Source organism: Mirounga angustirostris, unplaced genomic scaffold (assembly GCF_029215605.1).
Source record: "Mirounga angustirostris isolate CCGP_5_RB_7025 unplaced genomic scaffold, mMirAng1.0.hap1 SCAF_12, whole genome shotgun sequence".
Classification (NCBI taxonomy): domain Eukaryota; kingdom Metazoa; phylum Chordata; class Mammalia; order Carnivora; family Phocidae; genus Mirounga; species Mirounga angustirostris.
In genome coordinates this window covers 84798834-84819371 of record NW_026991720.1, presented here as the reverse complement: position 1 = coordinate 84819371, position 20538 = coordinate 84798834, and the positions used below count along the sequence as shown (strand labels likewise).

The following is a 20538-nucleotide window of genomic DNA, read 5'->3' as shown; positions in this document are numbered from 1 at the left end:
GTTTCCAGAGAAAACCTTCCCCTCTCAGGCTTCAGAAAGGTCAGTGGTTGTCATCACAATCCAAGTCCTACAGAGGCTGGAGAAAATGGGGTGCACAGATAAGAAAATGAGATATAAAAGGCTGAGTATCACATGTACTCGAAAGGAGGGTCAGAGCAGAGAGATGCATCTCTCTCTCACTCACCAAGGTTGAGAAAAGTAAGGCCCTTTGTCACGTGTGAGTCAACACTCCCAAGAGCAGCAGTGAAGGTCTTGCTGTGCCCTGTGGAGAGAGAACAGGAAGCCCAGGAAAGAATGGTAAGAAACAAAGAGCCGTAATTCCACCCAAGGCTATTGCCCTATGTAATACTCTTAACCTTTACGAGCTGTGAGACTGACCTAGCAAGGGTCTCTGACTTCCAGATTTCATGGTTCTCTATCATTCTCTAAAAGCCCACACAGAAGGTAGATTACAGTGCAATCAGGATCCAATCGTTGTTCTGGGCTTGTTGTATAATATTAGACCTGATAAGATGGGTTGTGCAGAGACAGAAGGATCTGAAGGAATCTACAAGATCCAAGAGATGGAGGAGACCAGGTGGCTCACTGGCCCTTCATGGTTTACCTCATGTTCTTGTCGTCATTAAGAGCTTCTGGGACTTCTCTCAGTCATTTAGAAGGGCAGTAGACTATCAGCTAAATCAATGTACTGGGTTTCACTCTCCACTTTTCTAACTCTTCATCAGAATTAGTAATCCTTAATAAAACTTTCATTAAACTTTTATTTATGGTTTTAACCATTATATTAATCATTAGAAAAATGTATGAAAACTTTCCATAAAAGAAAAATCCAACTTATGCTATTAAAGCATGTCTACTTCTGAAGTGGCTTTTAGTTTCTTCATTATTGAGCTGTTAAACCTTTTTCATGTAGATTTCTAACTACTGAAGATACTGTTAGGCACTCCTGCAGAATAAACTCTGCTGTGGTCTGGCATGGTTTTTTTTTTTTTTTTTTAATTAAAAAAATTAATTCTACCCACAGTATGTACTACATAAATAGTAATTTTAAGGAACTAAACAAGCAAAATAAATGTGCCTTAGCACGGTTCAGACTAAAACTATTAAAGGGCACACTGGCCAACTACAGAACTAGAACAGCTTGGGCACTTGTCCCTGTAGGCTGACTGCCGACAAATCAGTTTCCTGGGCTGCAGATGTGGGAATCGAAATAAAGGTATTTTAAGTCTAGGACCTGTTGAGATCTGAGCTGATGGATGCTTTTAACTAAAACTCTATGTGACCTTGTAAGTTAAATATATTGATGTTTTCCAACTAGTAATAATAAAAAAGCAAACAAACACACTTTGGACAAATATGTCTATAAGGATTGGTCTACCTACAGGCCTAGAAAAAAATATAGGTCGGGAAAATAATATAAAAATATTAGCTAACTCAATACAGTTGACCCTTGAACGACAGGGAGGTTAGGGGTGCAAACCCCTGAGCAGTCAAAAATCCACATGTAAGTTTTTGGGGAGTCAAAAGTTAACTACGAAGAGCCTACTGCTGACCAGAAGCCTTTCTGATAACATAAACAGTCAATTAACACATAGTTTATATGTTGTATGTATTGTGTACTGTATTCTCACAGTAAAGAAAAATGTTATTAAAAGAAAGAAAAAGAGGGCGCCTGGGTGGCTCAGTTGGTTAAGCGACTGCCTTCGGCTCAGGTCATGATCCCAGGGTCCTGGGATCGAGTCCCACATCGGGCTCCCGGCTCAGCAGGAAGCCTGCTTCTCCCTCTCCCACTCCCCCTGCTTGTGTTCCTGCTCTCACTGTCTCTGTCTCTGTCAAATAAATAAATAAAATCTTTTAAAAAAAAAAAAAAAGAAAAAGAAAAATGTAATTAAGAAAAATTATAAGGAAGAGAAAATACATTCACAGTACTATACTGTATTTTTTTAAAAACCCTGAATGTAAGTGGATCTGTGCTATTTAATTCCATGTGGTTCAAGGGTTAACTGTATTCATCATTAGTGAATTTTTTTAGGAAACATGTATTACATAGGCATACAGGTATAGAATGTACTGATAAAATTTATTACAAGGTAGTAGGACTTTAAAATTTATGTAACTTGCTACTATTTGGAAAAAGTGATTAGGTAAAAATAAAAAATTAAGAATAAATGACATGTACCTTTATGAAAGTAAAACACTGAATACGTGATTTTTTCCCAAGAGTCAAACTTCGGACTGTAACATACACACAAAGTTCCTAGAAGTAAGAAGGTATTATTTAGTAGAGCTGAAAAGAATCATAGACAAAGTTTCCTAAGCCACTTAACCTTACTTCTCTTGCTTTAGATGTTCTGCCTCAACTTACCTCATAGATTATATCCAAATTCTAAAAATGGTTTATTAACAAGCTGCTAAGAAATTTCAATTCAACAATTACTCAGCACACACATAAGTAACGCACTGTGGTAAGCTACTGAAGAATAGGAAAAGGAATAGAAATACACTCTTGCATACGAAATCATGGGAGTCTAGAGGAGTTTACAAAAGAGATTCTCCTAATATACACACATTGCCCTGCTCTCTTATTTAGCTTGCCTTCTGGCCATTACCAATAGTTATAGACCCTGGTTTACCAAAATGTGTATCCTCTTTACAGACAGTTTCCAGTCTCCTTTTTTATCTGGAATTGGAAGGCAAACTGGGGCAATAAGAGCAAGTATGTGTTGGCCCACACCCACCCATATTTGGGTCACTGAGAACCTTGGCCCAAGTGCAAAGGAGAGAACTCCTGGCACAAAGTGGTTTTTCCAGATAAGCCCTGACCACCTTCACTTACCCCATCACTCCAGAACACTCTCAGCCTTCACCTCCTCTAGAATATGATGAACAGTCCAATGTGGAATATGTCCATCATCTCTAGCAGCTGTTGCTAGATATGTAGACTAGATAAGCTCATCAAAGACCTACCATGGAGGGCATTATGCCAAAACTGATACTTCTAGTGCTAACATTTATGTGATTACCTGAAACAGGAGATTTCCAGGGTGGAAAGGAACTTGACCAGGGTCTAGAAAGCTGGGTTCTAGTCCCAGAGCTAAAATTAACTAGCTGTGTGAATTCAATCATTACTCTACTTCAGTGAATAGCAATATTTCCTCTGTTATACTACACTAGGTCCTTTATCAAAGAATCATGGTAGTAAAAAAAAAAAAAAGCCCATTTTTCTCTAAGAAGGCTATTTAAGGACATTAATGAGCATTCTGTTATAATGTTTATCATTTGTGACCATTTTTACTAACATTTAAAACCGCGCCATATTGTTAGAAGTACATTTTATTGCAGTATCTTAGATGGAAAATAACAAAAAAAAGAAAAATTTTATCAGGTAAAAATAGTAACAATTCTGTTAGATGTAAAATTACTGTTACGGTTATTGAGTACACAATAATAACTTCTCTTTAAAATTACAGCAGACTCACTAAGAATCAAAGTAACACTATACTAAAGCATAAACAAAAATAGTAATTATAACAGTTAAAAAAGTTCCATGTACCACTTGGACTACTTTCAAAAAGTAAACATACTACCAGCAAAAAACTACTGGTTCATCCTGTTCTTTTATGTTCTACAATCACAAGGAGAAAGAACTATTTAGCAAACATAGTTAAAACTTCAGCCGCTCTGGTAATAACAAAATAAAAATTTTTTAAAGGCACCGTATTTTTCCTTTCCAATTAGCAAAGTTTTTAAAATGATAATCAATTCTGTTAAGGGAGCAGTAGGAAGAGCATTCTCAAATAATAGAGGAGGAAACTAGTACAACCTCTCTGAAATATAGTTTTGTGGAGGATTAATATATTCATGCCTGTCGACCCAAATTCTTCTTGTAGGCATTTATCCTGAGACATGAATATGAAATGTCAACAACATAAAGAAGGTTATATCCCCCATTGTAGCAAATTCCTCCACATATCATCCTTTAGAGAATGGAGGTCATCATTTTTGTTTTGAAGAAAGTTAAAGTGAGGTGTAGAATAAATGTACCTAATTACATACACCAAGAGCCATCTTTAGACCTCATAAGCAAATATTTCCAAATTCGGTTGTGGCTTAATTCCCTCTCCCAAGCCCAAAGTGGGGGCGGGGGGAGATAAAGACATAGCAAGGTGACATGGGATGTGCATAGACTCTATAAAGCTTGTCCCATCCATAGAATTTTCTTTGATAATGGAAATGTTTTATACATGCGCTGTCCAAATTGGTAGCCACTAGCTACATGTGACTATTGAGCACTTAGAATGTAGCTACTGTGACTGAGGAACTCTTTTTTATTTAACTTTAATTAACTTAAATGGCCACACGTAGCTAGTGGCTACCATAACGGACAACCCAATGGAGCACTGCTTCTCATACTTTGAGAGTACATTAAACTCACCTGGGACTCACAGATTCTCAAGCTTCCCATTAGATCAACTTAACCAGAATCTCTGAAGGTAAGATCCAAGCCAGGCATCAGTTTTTGTTTTTGTTTTTGTTTTTTTTTTAAGGGAGAGAAGGCTCTATGGGAGGAGCAGAAGGAGAAGGAGAGAAAATCCCAAGCAGGCTCCATGCTCCAAGCCCCTGACATGGGGCTCTATCTCACGACCCTGAGATCATGACCTGAGCTGAAATCAAGAGTTAGATGCTCAACTGACCAAGCCACCCAGGCACCCAGGCTTCAATATTTTTTAAATGTGCCTGGGGCAGGGTGCCTGGCTGGTTCAGTTGGTGGAATGTGCGACTCTTGATCTCAGGGTCATGGGTGTGAGCCCCATGTTGGGTGTAGAGATTACTTAAATAAGAAAATAAACTGAAAAAATAAATAAATATAATGTGACTGGGGCAAATTAATAAAATTCTCTAAACCTCAGTTTCCTCATCTGTAAATAAAGAAAATATAGAACTTACTTCATATAGTTCTTACATAAGAATTAAATGAGATAATATGTATAAAGCTCTGCTGAAGAAGTTATATCTGGCTATAAAGGTTAGCTGTGATTATTATTATTCCAGAATGATTTTGCTACTATTTACAAGTTGGGGGAAGTTGCAGTTTGAAAAAACAAAGCATGCTCTTAATGGTGTATCCAGAAAGAGATGTTTAATAAATATTCATCAATGATGAAGATAAAATCTCAAAGTTGGCTAGCCTTTGGGAAACTATTTGGACAATGAAAGCTATTATGGACGAAGTTTTCCAAGGGAAATTATCTCATTGTAAAAGGCTCTATAAAATGCTAAAACACAGGACTAATTCTGGGAACTTGTGGAGGGCAACTCTTGCAATTATATGAACAGGAAAGATAATGTACACTTTTCACCCCTCACCACCTCCCAGTAGATGGTGCACAAGAAAGAATGACAGCCACTGACTTAAGCGCAGCTGCACGGTTGATTATTAGACGGGACAGGAATAAGAATATTTCCTTCCCTTCACTGCTTTAGGAAGTCTCTGATTCACCCTCCTGCTAGGAACCATTTTTAAAAATCTACACAAACTGAATCTTAATATGGAAGCTTTTGCCCACCATCGCCTCTCATGAGCAACCCCCTCATCCAGATTTTAACCTCTCATGCCTTGGAAGGTAGGGGATTTCATTTCTTTCTTTCTTTCTTTCTTTCTTTCTTTCTTTCTTTCTTTCTTTCTTTCTTTCTTTCTTTCTTCTTTCTTTCTTTCTCTTTCTTTTTTAAGATTTTATTTATTTATTAGAGAGAGAGCGCATGCACAAGCAGGGGGAGTGGCAGGCAGAGGGAGAAGAGCAGACTCCCCACCGAGCAAGGAGCCCGATTCGGGACTCGATCCCAGGACCTTGAGATCATGACCTGAGCCAAAGGCAGACGCTTAATGGACTGAGCCACCCAGGCATCCCGGGGATTTCATTTCTTAGGGCAGGAAAATTCAGGACAAAGATGCTTTCAAGAATAACAAGTAATGCTGAAAGGACAAAGTAGCTCCCAACGACCAATATGGGACAAATGAACATCAAATATTGTGATAGCATCATCACTGATGCAACATTGCGTTTGTTTAAGACGCTGAGTCTGTCAGCACCTTTTTCATGAACCATGTTCTCTGGTCTCCACGCCCGCGGGAAATGAAGCTCTCTGGTGTAGAGGGAGCCATACAGGGATTAGACTATTTGCTCCCTTCTCCATTCCTACTTCAGGTTTTCGTTGGTTTAACCACAAAGTTCGTGAAAAATCATTTTTAAAAAGCAATTTGGGAAATACATGAGCTGACAGTTTATTGGTTAAAAACCAAAAGGTTGCTTCTCTGGCTTGCTGCATCCTAAATAGGGACGCATCCTATTTGGAACCCGCTTATTTCGAGTTCAGAGCTGACTGTGAACAGCAAAAGGCTCATTTTCGACTTTCCTAGACATTGCTTAGAAAGGAAAGAACAGACTCTTCTACCTCTCGTGCAGATAAACCTAACATTTGATGTCACAGATCGCCCATTTATAAGTTTTAGCTGCTACTGTTCATGAGAAACTCCTATGGGAATAAAATGAAAAGGAATAAAAGCTTCAAAGAATGAAAGCCTAAAATGAGGGCGCCTGGGTGGCTCAGTCGGTTAAGCGACTGCCTTCGGCTCAGGTCATGATCCTGGAGTCCCTGGATCGAGTCCCGCATTGGGCTCCCTGCTCGGCAGGGAGTCTGCTTCTCCCTCTGACCCTAACCCCTCTCATGTGCTCTCTCTCTCTCTGTCAAATAATAAAATCTTTATTAAAAAAATAATAAATAAAGTTTCATTGGGTGCCTGGGTGGCTCAGTTGGTTAAGCGACTGTCTTCGGCTCAGGTCATGATCCTGGAGTCCCGGGATCGAGTCCCGCATCGGGCTCCCTGCTCGGCAGGGAGTCTGCTTCTCCCTCTCCCACTCCCCGTTTGTGTTCCCTCTCTCGCTGTGTCTCTCTCTGTCAAATAAATAAATAAAATCTTTAAAAAAAAAAAAAAAAAAAGAAAGCCTAAAATGATTGTTTATAGTCAACAGATTTAAAGTGAAGTAGGAAGAACCTACCCGGGTCCCTCCACGCGAGCTCTGGGTCCCATTACCTGCCACCTGCTCAGCAAATGTGCTCGACCAGTTCTTCCTATCTGCTGTGTACTGTCGTCTTTTCTCTTGCCTTGTAAGTGTTCAAGCACACTGGAGTCTCTACCATCTTCAAAAAGAATATTCCCTAAATCCTACTACCCCTTCTAGCTGCTGCCTCTCTCCTGGCTGCACCTCCCCCGTGCTATTTCACCCAGCACCACCAACATTTCTCCTCAGTCACCCAACACAAAGTACTCACCTTAACCGTCATGCTGCCCGGCCCCGTAGACTCCACCTCTCACTCCCTGTTAACAGTTAGCCACCTTCCCCTTTGTGAAACCCCCTCTGCCTTTGGCTGCTGTAGTAAAACACTTGGTTCTCCCCTCTTCTCGCCATTCTTTTTTTCTTCTTCTTTGGCTATTCCACCCAACCTTTATGTATTTGCTTCTCAGATCCTATTCCTAAGTTTCTTCCCTTTTGACCCTATACTCCTCCCATGACTTCAAATGCCCACCACAGTCTTTAAAACTTCCATATTTATCCATGTCCCCTTCTGAGCTCTCTTCTAAGTCCCAGGTCTCTCAGTTGACATGTCCAAAACAACCCTCACCATCTCCCTTTCAAAGCCCCACCTAAACCACTACACCTCAGTAAATGGCACCGCTATTCACCCATTTGCTTATGCCAGAAACCTGAGAACCATTCCTTTCCAGCTAACTGACAGCAAGGCTTCTCAGTTCCATCTCTAAACGCATCTCAAACCCATCTAGTTACCATCTCTGACACCCATCCTAGTTCAAGCCATCCTCCACCCAAACATAGGACTACAACCTCAGCCTAACTGCTCATCTCCCCACTTTTTCTCTTGCCTCCTCCAATCCATTCTTCACACGGCAGCCAGTGATCTTTCAAAGACACATCTAATCACATCACTGCTTGCTTAAAACACTTCAGTGAAGGAGCATCAAGGAGCGCCATGTGAAAAGTTGTTGGGGAATGGGGCAATCACACCATGCCAAAGTAATACTTCACAGTTTACTCATGCAAAGATTAAAATGTACCTTTTTAAGGGAGATTGACAGTGGTTACCATGTAACTGAATGACCAAACTTGGCATCACAAATAGTAGAACATCCTGACATTATGCATCTCCTGATCTGATGCAAGTAAATTTCACAATATCACCCCATGAAGTGTTCTTACGAAAAAATTTTAACCTATGCGTAATGGTGTCTTTCAGTCTAACTACCAATTTTCAGAGAATGTGGAGGATAGAGGAAGAAGTTAAACACTTCCACAAGGAAACAATTAGACAAATCCAGAATGTATTCCACAAGGTAACAAAATATCAATGTTGTGAAAAAAAAACAAAGGGGGTAGAGGATAGAGGGAGGGAAGTGATCTACATTAAAGCAGATGACAAAGACATAATAACCAGAAATAATACATAAGTCTTGATGGCATCCTGACTTTAAAAGTTATACACATGCATACATTTATTCATTGGTATACATACACATATATGTAACACATATGCATACACATACACATAGAGAATATACACATAATAGGACTTTTTTGAAATCATTATAGAAATTTGAATATGAAATAGTTATTATTAGTGTGATTAATTTCTTTCAGTGATAATGGAACTGAGGTTATGTAAAAGAGTGTCCTTGACCTAAGGAGATACATGCTGTTATTTAGTGGTAAAGTGTGAGGATGTCTGTAACTTACTTTTGAATGGTTTAGTCAAAAGGAAGAATGTGGTACCTATGCATGGGGAGAATGATCAAGCAAATATTGTAAATGACACAATTAAGTAAAAGGTACATGAATGTTCATTCTGTTCTTGAGCTTTTCTGTAATGCTTGAACATTCTAAAAATTAAAAAAAAAAAAAAACCCTTTAATGACCTTAGAACTCTGAGAATAAAATATAAAATTTTTCATGGTCTGCAAGGCCCTACATTACCTGACTCAAGCCTACTCTTCAGCTCTCACCCATGGTGTTCTCCGGCTTGCTCACTCTACTTCAGTCACACTGTTCTTATTTCATAAACACCCTACAAGTCTCAAGTGAAATATCATTTCCTTCCCTAAACTCTCAAAACTGGTTTATGGAGGGACTTTATGCCTGAAATTGGAAAAAATGGGATGAATAATGGAGTGAGATAGCAAGGGGGACAATTTTCAGGACTAAGACAGAATGGGGACACAATGTCCTGGAGGGTAAGACCAACAGGGATAAACTAGCTGAACTAGAACATATCTGAAGATACTAGCGTCTACCATTAAGCCTCCATTATATACTCTCATAACTTCCTAATTCCTACAATTTATCAAGATTCTTTTGAAGTACTATGTGTGCACTTATTTAATGTCTAAACTCCAAACAGTAACCTCTGTACTAATAAAAATTAGGTCCATTTTGCTCATCACTGTTATCTCCAATACATAGCGCAGAGTAAGTCTCCATAAACATTGGCTGAGTGAATACCACATAATTTGGCTTTAAAGGAATACAGTTTTACTCCAAGTGCTACTTAATCAGTGGTAACTGTCCACTCAAGCTAGGGTATTTAAAAAGGCTATTAGATTTAGTTATTAGAGTCGACTGTGTAGACAATTACGTACACTAATAACTTTATGTCAAGCTTTGATTGTTAGCTCAGTAAGTTATAGAATGGTTCTTAGAGAAGCTAGGTACATAGGTTTAGAACCAAATATATCAGTAAGCCTGACACAAAAAGCATCCCCATAATTGGATGCCATTTGTTAAAAGATGGAGCAGGTGAAAATGTAGATCAATTACATATGAATCTATCCCCTCTATTAAAAAATACAAATAACTATTAGAACAATAACCTTGCTGACTGTGGCTTCTTTCATACAAACAGAGAATATATAAAACTGCAGTGGAGAAGATAATTTGGTACATACATATCCATCTGATCACTTAAGTAAGACTGTGGCTCTATTATATTTTAAGGATCCATATGGCTAAGGAAATGACTAAATTTTTTATAGAACTCAAGTATAGTTGAATAAATTGATAAATACAATCCTGGTTCTACCTGTATGGTTGGTAAAAACGCACAGGGTCAGGTGTTTGGATAAGTTCTCTTCGTCTTGAAGATCATCACATCCAAAGTTTACAAGTCTAAGGACATAAAGGATAAGAAACTGAATGCATTTAAAAATTAGTTCCCTCTTTCACTTAATGCAGTGAGCATTGCAAAATCGACTGTGTCATACACTTGAAACTAATATAATACTGTATGTCAACTACACTTTAATAAGAAGAATTTTTTTAAATAAAAAATAAAGTTCCTTTATAAAGGATAGTAACCACTATAACATACCCACAGAAGTAGAGACTTGTCCCTGAGAAATTTAAGATGTTTTAATTTTTGTTTAAAAGTTCTATAAAACGAATAAAAAATACATAAATGGCATGGCCCTGGCAATAGAGGGAAAAAAAATAAAAACAGAAGTTGAAAGTAATAAAATTTTTTTTCTAAAGTAGCGTACTGCATATACAGTTTCAAAGTAAGAACTGAGTGTTCATACGTGATGAAATAAAGCTACTGAAACATAGAACAGTTTAAGATCATCATTATTCTAATTCAAGAAGACTTTCATTTCTTCTGTGTACTAGTGGGTTTGTGTCTATTTTTTCAAAAATGTTCATGTTTTTACTCTATGTAAAATAGTCTGGGGGAAGAAAAGCTCACCTTTGTAAAGGTGTAAAAAGGAAAACAAATAGTAATGCAACAGACAGCTGAGCCACACGTGGATTGACTGCAAACCCCTTCTCTCTGGTGGCAACAAGAGAAGGGGTTTGATGTTTGATTCTAAATGTAGCTCTGATTCATCAAATCCTTTTATTGAATCACAGGGAGAAGAGCACTTCCACGGGTCAAAATAAACTGAAACATCCTATAGGAATAAATGGCTGCGAAAATCAATATGATTGACTTTACATGAAAAACCCTGTGTTCGTGCTTGATAAGTTGTTTATATTGCCTACGGAGGACAGAAATATCAAAAGTCACACACACACAAACACAGAATATCGAATTGTCCTTATATCTGCATACCATAAATTAGGTATAAATACAATCATTCTGCCCACGAGTGTCTATAAGAATTAGCAGTAATCAATGAGTAACTTACTTAAATCCTGAGTCACTTAATGTTATATCCAAGGGGGCTTCAAACTGTCAAAAAATCATGAGAAAACAAACCAAAAAATGACATTAATTTAGCGATGATAGTTCTGAAACCCAGAGCAAGTCTGACAATGCTGTGCTTGCCTATTGATGAAGAGCCCTTTTAACCATCATTTTCTTCAGACATTATCCCCCAGATCCACAGCACAGAAAGTCCATTGGGAATATTCTGGAGTTTACACACAATCACAGGCTTGGTATATATTTATTTCTTAAAGGGCTAATACTTGACAAACTGCCTCAGATTTGAATATCATAAATGGGTTGTATAATATGCCAATCAGTAGGGGTAGACTTTTTACAAGATACAGATGACCAGGCACAGAGGGAAGGACTGGATGTCTTTAGAAGGAGAATGAGTGAGGTGTTTTTTTTTTTTTAAAAAAAAAAGGGCAGGAGGAATAAATGAAATTCTTGTAATGGTATGATATCAATCTATATTAGACACCATACTAATCCTAGTGAAGAATAACTTTCTCTTCATCACAGGTAAAGATATTTAGGATTCCTCACTACAAGACTAGCATTCCAAATGGCTTTGCCAGGAGTGATGCTAGATTTTTACTAATTAGACTATACACTCTCATTGACGTTTTACCCTACACTCAAATCCACCATCCTCACAAGTCTTTTTGGCTCAAATGACTTGTAACCACTTAAAGCTGTCTACTATAGACCATACCTATTACCTTCTACAAATCCTCACTCATATGCTTGTGTCTTTAATGAGAGGCATTCAGTTAGCAGAAATTTCCTGTGTGCTCTTTGAATCACCTACGTTAATTGTATTTGTTATAGAGTTGAAGCCTTGAGATGACAAGAACTACGTTACTTGCTCATGCAAGTGAAGAACACGAGAATGCTAAAATGCTGTTTCTGGTAACAGCTCTCTTTAAAAGGAGGCCATGTGTTATAAAATTTCCTATAGCCCAATCATTCTCCGGACTTACCATTAAGTTAAACTTCTCATCAGCAGAAAACTGGATGCATTTTAAGACAGTCCTTGATTTCTAAAAGAGAAAACAGAATAAATGACAAATTACAAAAAAGAAAAAAATCAACAAAGGGGCACGTGACTGGCTCAGGTGGTGGAGTGTGCAACTCTTGATCTTGGGGTTGTGAGTTTGAACCTCACGTTGGGTATAGAGATGACTTAAAAAATATAAAATCTTTAAAAAAAGATCAACAGGGGAGCCTGGGTGGCTCAGTCAGTTGAGCGTCCGACTCTCGGTTTCAGCTCAGGTCATGATCTCGAGGTCATGGGATCAAGCCCAGAGTCGGGCTCTGTGCTCAGTGCAGAGTCTGCTAGAGGTTCTTTCTCTCCCTCTGCCCCTCCCTCGCTGATGTGCATGCACGCACATGCTCTCTCTCTAAATAAATATTTTTTTTATATTTATTTATTCATGAGAGAGAGAGAGATAGGGAGAGGCAGCGGCAGAGGGAGAAGCAGGCTCCCCACCTAGCAGGGAGCCCAATGCGGGACTCGATCCCAGGACCCTGGGATCGTGACCTCAGCCAAAGGCAGACGCTCAACCATCTGAGCCACCCAGGCGCCCCTAAATAAAATATTTTTTAAAAAATATTTTATTTATTTATTTGACAGAGCGAGTGAGCACAAACAGGGGGAGTGGCAGCCAGAGGGAGAAGCAGGCTCCCTGCTAAGCAGGGAGCCTGATGCTGGGCTCCATCCCAGCACCCTGGGATCATGACCTGAGCCAAAGGCAGACGGTTAACCAACTGAGCCACCCAGGTGCCCCAAATAAAATCTTTAAAAAACAATAAAAATAAAAGATCAACAAAAACATTAGTAAAAAAGAAAGAGAGAAAAGGAAGCAACCACGAGGCAAACAGTAATGAAAATATTTCATATTTTTAATAAACTTTCATTGATTGTCCCCATCAATGAAAATGCAGTGATTAATAAATTATAATAATGGTAATGTCAAAACTAAGTTGTACCGGTAAAAAGGAGGCCAGTGGACTAGTTTTTACCTTCAGGTCAATGTAGTATAATCTCTGCTCTGACATATCCCATTGAGCCCAAACAAAATCCTCAGCTACTCTCTCTCTTGGGAGATGGCCAGAGTCTTTAAGTACCTAAAGAGCCAAAGAGATTTTGGAGATAAGCAACTATTTTAAAGGAGAATATTTCTGGATTTATTATTTTGCCTATTCTATCTTCATAATATATATAAATATTTCCACAGTTTATTTTTAGCATTCCCCTACCCCTAACACATACACATGGAAAGTCTTTCCAGAAAAGATTTAAGGCATTATTTAATTACTTGCTCTTTCCAAACACTCTATAAAGAACTATATTATTCTTATCCCTAATTAGCCAGACAGGATGGGGCTGTTGAAGGCAAGACCACACCTACCACAAATCAACACCAGGGCCAACAGAAGATTCAAAGCTTCCCATTCTGTACATAACCCACTCAGGTATCTGCAGACAAAAGGGCTTCACCACCAAAGATAGCAGCTGTGACGCCAAGGAAAAAACTCAGGCCTGGGGGTAGGGGAGCACTGCCCCCCAGATCTGCCATAAGCTATTCATGTGTCTTTGGTCATGCTTCTTACCTTTAGGTCTTCCACAATGAGTATGGTGATACTGCCCATCCTTCCAAACCCAACTTAGGCATTGCCTCCTGTATGAAGCCCTCCCTCACCTCCTCTCAAGGCACAGCTCCCCACCTCTGTATTCCTATGGTACTCCGGCATACTTAACTAATGTTATAAGTCTACCCCGATGAGTATGCACTCTCCTACAACACCTTTATATTCTCAACTTTTGTTCTCAATAAGATTCTAAACTTTGGGCAATACATCTTGTTTCCATTTTTCTGAAATTTGTTAAATTAGAACAGATTTGGGGACTCTCAGATAAAGGTATATACTGACAAAAACATGATCATCAGAGTGTGGCAACCCAGATTCACATCTCAATTTTTTCCCTCTCTAGAGTTCCCTCACCTCTGTGAGCCTTGCTTGTTGCATTCTCTGTAAACATGGGGATAATTATAACACTGCCTACCTACCACAGGATGTTGTTATGAATGCATGGAACCGCACACTGCCTTAAGAAGCTGTCATCTAAGTCCTTAAGAATAAGAGTAGTGGGGGTGCTTGGGGGGCTCCATAGGCATCCGACTCTTGGTTTCAGCTCAGGTCATGATCTCAGGGTCCTGGGATCAACTCACACACCTGCTCTGTGCTCAGTGGGGAGTCTGCTTGAGGATTTCTCTCCCTCTCCCTCTGCTCCTCCCTCGCATGTGTGTGCTCTTTCAAATAAATAAATAAATCTTAAAAAAAAAAAAAAAGGAGGAGGAGGACAGCGATACTTCAGAGAAGGGCAGGCAAGCTGAGGCTACTCTGTGTTGGCTGCTGACAGGTGGCCACACTCTGCAGTATCTCCATGGCTCCCAGCCCCTCTTCTAACCAGCCAGTCCTCTGTCTATACCCATTCCTGGGCTTGTTTATTTCACTGACCCTGAGATGTTTATGGGACTCTCTCCTCTAAAGCCACATTGCTGGCTCTGGGATTCTGCCTTCATTCTTCCTCTCTAGTCTGACTCTCTTCCGACCCCAGGCCCTGTCCGTACCCCACCATCTGTGCCCTGCCTGCCATCATGCCACTGGTGGCCCAGAGCTCCAGCCACACACTTTCTAGTCACTTTCCAGCCAAGCATCTTGATTTGAGGCTTTCAATCAGAGATACATAATTAATAAATGCATTTTCCATTTCTATGTTCTTCACTTAACTTTAAAATTAAAATCTTCAGAGAAGGATTATTTTGATGCCAACTATTTAAATATTAAAGGAAATAATTTTTAATATCAGTAATATATTATGCTCTTGCACCAGCTGTTAAGAAAAAGGCAACCCAACAGAAAAATAGACAAGGATATAACTAAGCAATTTTCAGAAAAACAAATTCACACAGCCAGTGATATTAACAGAAATACCAATGAAAATAATAATGTTATCAACTTAACACTCATCAAATTGGATTTTTTTTTTTTTTTTTAAACGGCAAATGCATCTATGACTGGTATGGATAGAGGGAAAGGGTATTCTTACACATTGCTTGTACAACTGTGAATTGTTACAAGGTTTTTTGGAAATCAAGCTAGCAAAATCTGTTGAAATATATTAAATGCTATACCTGTCAACCCAATTATCCATCCCTGAGGATTTAGCCTAAAGAAATATGTGTACCAAAAATGTAAAGCTATTTAAAAAAAAATTTTTTGAAATAATTTGTAACACAAAAAAGATGAAAAAAAAAAGTGGCAATCCAGTGAGTGTCCATCCATGGGAGAATGATTGAAATTGTGTACATCCATACCAGGGACTATTATGTACTTCGAAAAAGAATGAATTGACCTATTCTGGTTGACTTGTAGGTAATGCCACAAAGTTGAATGAGGAAGGAGTGAATAATAAACCCCTGGGTGTGTCAGGGGTGGGGATAGAAAACACATAGGTTCAGAGAAGTGCATGAAAGGAGACATAATAGGTTATAGACAAAAATTAGAGGTGAAAAGGCAAGGAGAAGTGGAATATAAGCAATAAAAAAAAAAGAAAAAACTGAACTATACGAATCCCCATATGATCCCATTTATTCTATGTATGTCTAAAAATTAGGGGGAAAAGTTCTATCTCTATTTAAAAACCTATAGGGATAGCCCTGATATATTAAGTAAAAAGCAAAAACAAAAATGGCCAATTAATAATCATATTATGATTCTATTTTGGTAAAAATGACTGAATCTGTGCATGTGCACCTAACCATGTGTACGTGTGTATGAGCAAGGTAAAGGTGTGGAAAGAGTTCCACAAGGCTGTCATGAGTTATCTCATGAGACTGAGATTGGAGAGTGAGGTCAAGATAAAGGAGATAATTAACTCCTTCATACGTCTAGTATTATTTCACATGTTAACAACAGCAAGCCTATAATTTGTAAGACATCAAATAAAGTGGTCTGTGTCTATAACATAACTATCCTTAACAGTCTCGAACTCCGAAGCAAAAGAGATTTCAAATATTTACCACTCTATTGCCATCTTCTTGGGTGACCTGGATATGAATTTTCTCAATATCTTTAAAAAAAGAAACAACAGAAAGACAGTTTAACCTTTACGAAAATCATGAGCACTTTTTTACGCCTAACAGTGGTGAATCTTTATTTATAAAAGCAATACAGATTAATCAATTAGCTGGAAAGATAGTATTATCACACACAGAAGTTTCATGATCTAAGTGCAAAACAAAACCCACCTTTCTCCAGACTCCCTCCACAGTCTACTGCTAATCCAGCATTTACTTTGCCCTTCAATATCAACAATACATGAAGCATTTAGCCCTTCTACTCCCCTGGGTTCCCTCAAATGTTGGCCTTCCCTGCACCATCTTCCCTGCCCCAAATAGTCTTATTTGGAGCTAACAGGGGTTCATTGGGCAGAGTTCATCCAAGCACTTCTTGTATGGTCCCATTCTCTCAGTAAGCAATCTAGATTTGGCCATACTTAACCTTCTGCCAGTTTTAGTTACAAAAATGTGAGATAGACAATTGGTCCTGAGCATAGACACTGAACACAAACCTAACCCTTTCAGGCCTGTCCTTCCCATTATAAATCAGCAGTCCCATTTTGTAACATGAAAGACGGCTTACTAGATAAGATCTGCCAATGGATTTTGAACTTTCTCTGCCACCCTTCCCACCCAAAAGTGTAAACTTCATTAATGGATGTCCCATTCTTATTTGTCTCTACCTGAATTTGACCAAGTATGTGTCTTCAAATTCTACCATCAAATTCTTCTGGCTTCTAATACCTTCCCCTTTTTTGATCTGAGGTGACAGACACCTTAAAGAAAGATGAACTAAAGAAGGCAAAAATGGCCTCCACAACTGTCCTACACTCTACCATGTGACAAAAGTGGAAATCCATGTATGTAGGAGCCCACCATTCCCAGGATGGGGACACAGAGCAGGGCCTGAGGGAACAAGTGGGGGCAGAATGAAAAGCCCTTCCACAGGAGTGCTGGACCTTAAGTGGACATCAAAGGTCAGCTGGACCTTTAGCACTGGTGAGTGGACATCTAGAAGATTCGTCAAGTCCCATACTTCACTAAGAGATGAACCCTTCATGAAGTTCATATATACCACCTAAAAGATACACTTACATTTCTCTTCTGAAATCAGTAACAGATGGTTCTCTGCAAGAGGGTGACTTTCCACATGGGGGTAGAGAAACTGTAAAAAGGAAATTAATCAAAATCATAAGCAACTACCTTGCTTACACAAATATTTCAAAAGTTTCTGATCACTGTACTACCACATACCACGGAAGATACTGGGAACCATAGAATAGTTTAGGCAAATCACATATACACACATTACAGACAGAAGCAAAGAGGAAAAAGAAACACTTTCAGGGGCTCAGTTTCCCAGGGGGAAGTTAATGGCAGGTCCAACATAATTCATTTCCACAGTAAGGCTAAAGTAGAAGCTATTTCTAGAGATGGTGCTTTCTATTTTAGAATATGTGATTCTGAAGCCAATCAGAAACAATATAAACAACAGCTGTATAAAAGTTCTTCTCCACATGCACCAAAAAAGTGATCAATACACCTGTTGTGCAACTAAACCTCGTATTTAATTTGACAACCAAGTAAACATATGCTCTACTACAGCTTCCAAAGTCCCACATCGAAGAGACAAAGCACAACGTAACGTGGGACTTTCCAAGAAAGAACAATGAGTCACAGTGTGGCATGCGGTGGAGGATTTATAAGCCTCAAATAATAGAACGACTGCCACTGGGAAGAAAAGGCTTGATCCACCCCACTCCTCCTTCTCTGTGCTTTCCCATATGTGCCAGCCCACAGGACAAAGCAGCCAGCAACACAGGCCTGATGCTATGAGCTGTGATAAGGGGTCATGGGATGACTCCCATGACTTAATTCTTTCATCATCAAAAGGGTAACTATAATTCAGCAGTTAAGTTTTGTAACGTGAAAGCTTACTAGAAAGGATCCACCAGTGAATTTTGGTTTTTCCCTCCAAACTTCAAAGCATGACAAAAGAACATAACCCTTTTATGTCCCTACTTTATAGTCAGCAGCCTCTCTAAAGACTAGGAAAAATTTTGACGAAATATATTACCTGGTGTCCTAACTTTCCATACTGACAAAATGGAAATAGAACTGGTAAATTTTTCAAAAATTGTCTGTTGTCCAGTTTCCTTCTTAGAATCGAAAAACAAAACATTAACTATACACCATTTCTTCACAGCAAAAACTTCAAAATTATAAAAGATAACAATGCAGAATTCAGTTATGAAAATAATGAAGAACTTATTATGTCCTGATTTGTGAAACTGTGCACATCAAACAGGAAACTGTGTGTACTGGGGTCGAGGAGAAGCAAAGCTGAGTGACACCATATGGATAATGGAAGAGCAAATGCTCAGTGCCTCATAATAAGAAGAAATTCCTACAAAAGACGATTCAACCTCCCTTGGGACTACAGAGGTACCAAAGCATGCTTGCTTAGGACTGTGACCTGGAGGAAGGTGCTGACATTCTAAACCTTTGCCTGGTCTTTGTGTGGCAATGAGTAAGAACATGATTTTAAAAGTTCCACTTAGGTAGTGGTGGTTTTCCTTTCTATGATGAGGCAGCCCTAGAGCAGAGCCGGAAGTAAGACTATAGAAAGAGAGGCGTCAAACACAGCTCTACAAAAGCAAAAAATATGAAAGGTTTTGTTTTGTTTTGATTTTGCAGTGTCAGTAGAAATCTACATAGATTACATCATAGTAGGGGAATATTCATCTTCACAAATATGGAGCTAGACTCTGATGATTAATATTCATAGTTGGAAGATATGCACTATAGGTGGATATCTGGAACTATTTGGAAGATGCAGGTCATGCTGGTAGGCAATTCTCAAAAGGGACCGGATTGGAATCCAAACCCCACCCGCTACTGTCCTACTGAAGTTCCTCTGTGAAGGCGGTCGAGGCTGCACATACAGACTTGGGGAAATGTACTACCAGAGATCACCATGAATGTTTTGGTAAGAAAAGGCAGACAGATTGCAGGGCAAGACCAAACTCAGTGGACAGCGAATGGCATTTCTGTAAAGGGGAGAGGGTGGGGGAAAGGGAGGTGAGGGTTTGCCCTGGATGGAGGTTTGTGAGATTCTTCCCTACCCAGAAGAAAAAGTATGAGGAGCAGGGAGCAGGGCTAGGAACAGAGGTGGGTCCACAAGACAAGGACAGGTATTACTTCACGTGGGCGGGGACTTTCCCTTTGGCCTATGGAAACAGTCATGCATCATGTACTATTAATTTTTTTTTAAATTGAGATAAAATTTGCGTAACAGAAAAATCACCTTTTTAACTATTTTAAAATATACAATTCAGTAGTTGTTAAAATATTCGCCATGCTGTGCAACCATGTACTTATAAAAACTCTTGCCCTTCCTGTGCTCTAATTCTCTTTAGCTGCCCCAATCCTTCAATAACTTCTCCATTGCCGGACACAGCCCTGGATGGAGATGCTAAGGAAGCCAAAAGAACAGGACAGAAAAGGGAAGTATGGTCTGTCCCAAAGTCACTCCAGTACTGAGGACAGTGTAAACACAGCAGCTTCCCGGGGGAGGGGGAATGCGGCCTAGGAGCTCCGCTTGCCAAGGAGGAGAAGCAGATTGTTCAGGTTACGCAAGGAAGTCATGCTCCAGCACTGCATAGTCTACGGATCGCCACAAACACCACGCCCGGAATACTGAAGGGAAATGCAAGGATCTGTATCAACCAGTTAGTACATAACTTTGTTTCAAGTGGGTTCCTATTTAAAGACATCTTGGGGCGCCTGGGTGGCTCAGTCGTTAAGCGTCTGCCGTCAGCTCAGGTCATGAGCCCAGAGTCCTGGGATCGAGCCCCGAGTCAGGTTCCCTGTTCAACGGGAAGCCTGCTTCTCCCTCTCCCAGTCCTCCTGCTTGTGTTCCCCCTCTCGCTGTGTCTCTGTCAAATAAATAAATAAAATCTTTAAAAAAAAAAAAAGACACCTTATTTAATATACACTGTCGATCCCTTAGCACTGAACTCATGGTCAACAGCACCGTAATCTCATGCCTGAATGCAGTTTATCTAACCCACATATTTTCTCTATGAACCACAGCGCGGCCTTCTTGTGCTCAGGGACTCTAGACAGCACTTGA

The 20538-nt window shown here is 39.4% G+C and overlaps 1 protein-coding gene across 17 annotated transcripts in view; it reads right to left on the bottom strand.

Annotated features, from left to right (window-relative positions):
* The window catches only part of GSAP (gamma-secretase activating protein), a 198634-nt gene that overhangs the window by 43301 nt on the left and 134795 nt on the right, over positions 1–20538 (bottom strand). For 15 of the 17 annotated variants that reach the window (XR_010406557.1, XR_010406558.1, XR_010406559.1 and 12 more), the window contains 9 exons: positions 17499–17568; positions 16365–16414; positions 13300–13404; positions 12258–12317; positions 11252–11295; positions 10150–10235; positions 8811–8846; positions 2180–2257; positions 185–262 (listed from right to left, as the gene is read on the bottom strand). Coding sequence is in view for 13 of the 17 variants with exons in the window: in XM_064575365.1 (XP_064431435.1) it covers positions 185–262; positions 2180–2257; positions 8811–8846; positions 10150–10235; positions 11252–11295; positions 12258–12317; positions 13300–13404; positions 16365–16414; positions 17499–17568 (607 nt within the window). In the remaining 4 variants the exon portion in view is untranslated. The remainder of the gene's footprint in view (positions 1–184; positions 263–2179; positions 2258–8810; positions 8847–10149; positions 10236–11251; positions 11296–12257; positions 12318–13299; positions 13405–16364; positions 16415–17498; positions 17569–20538) is intronic. The other 2 variants (XM_064575363.1, XM_045864828.3) reach the window with 1 other exon arrangement.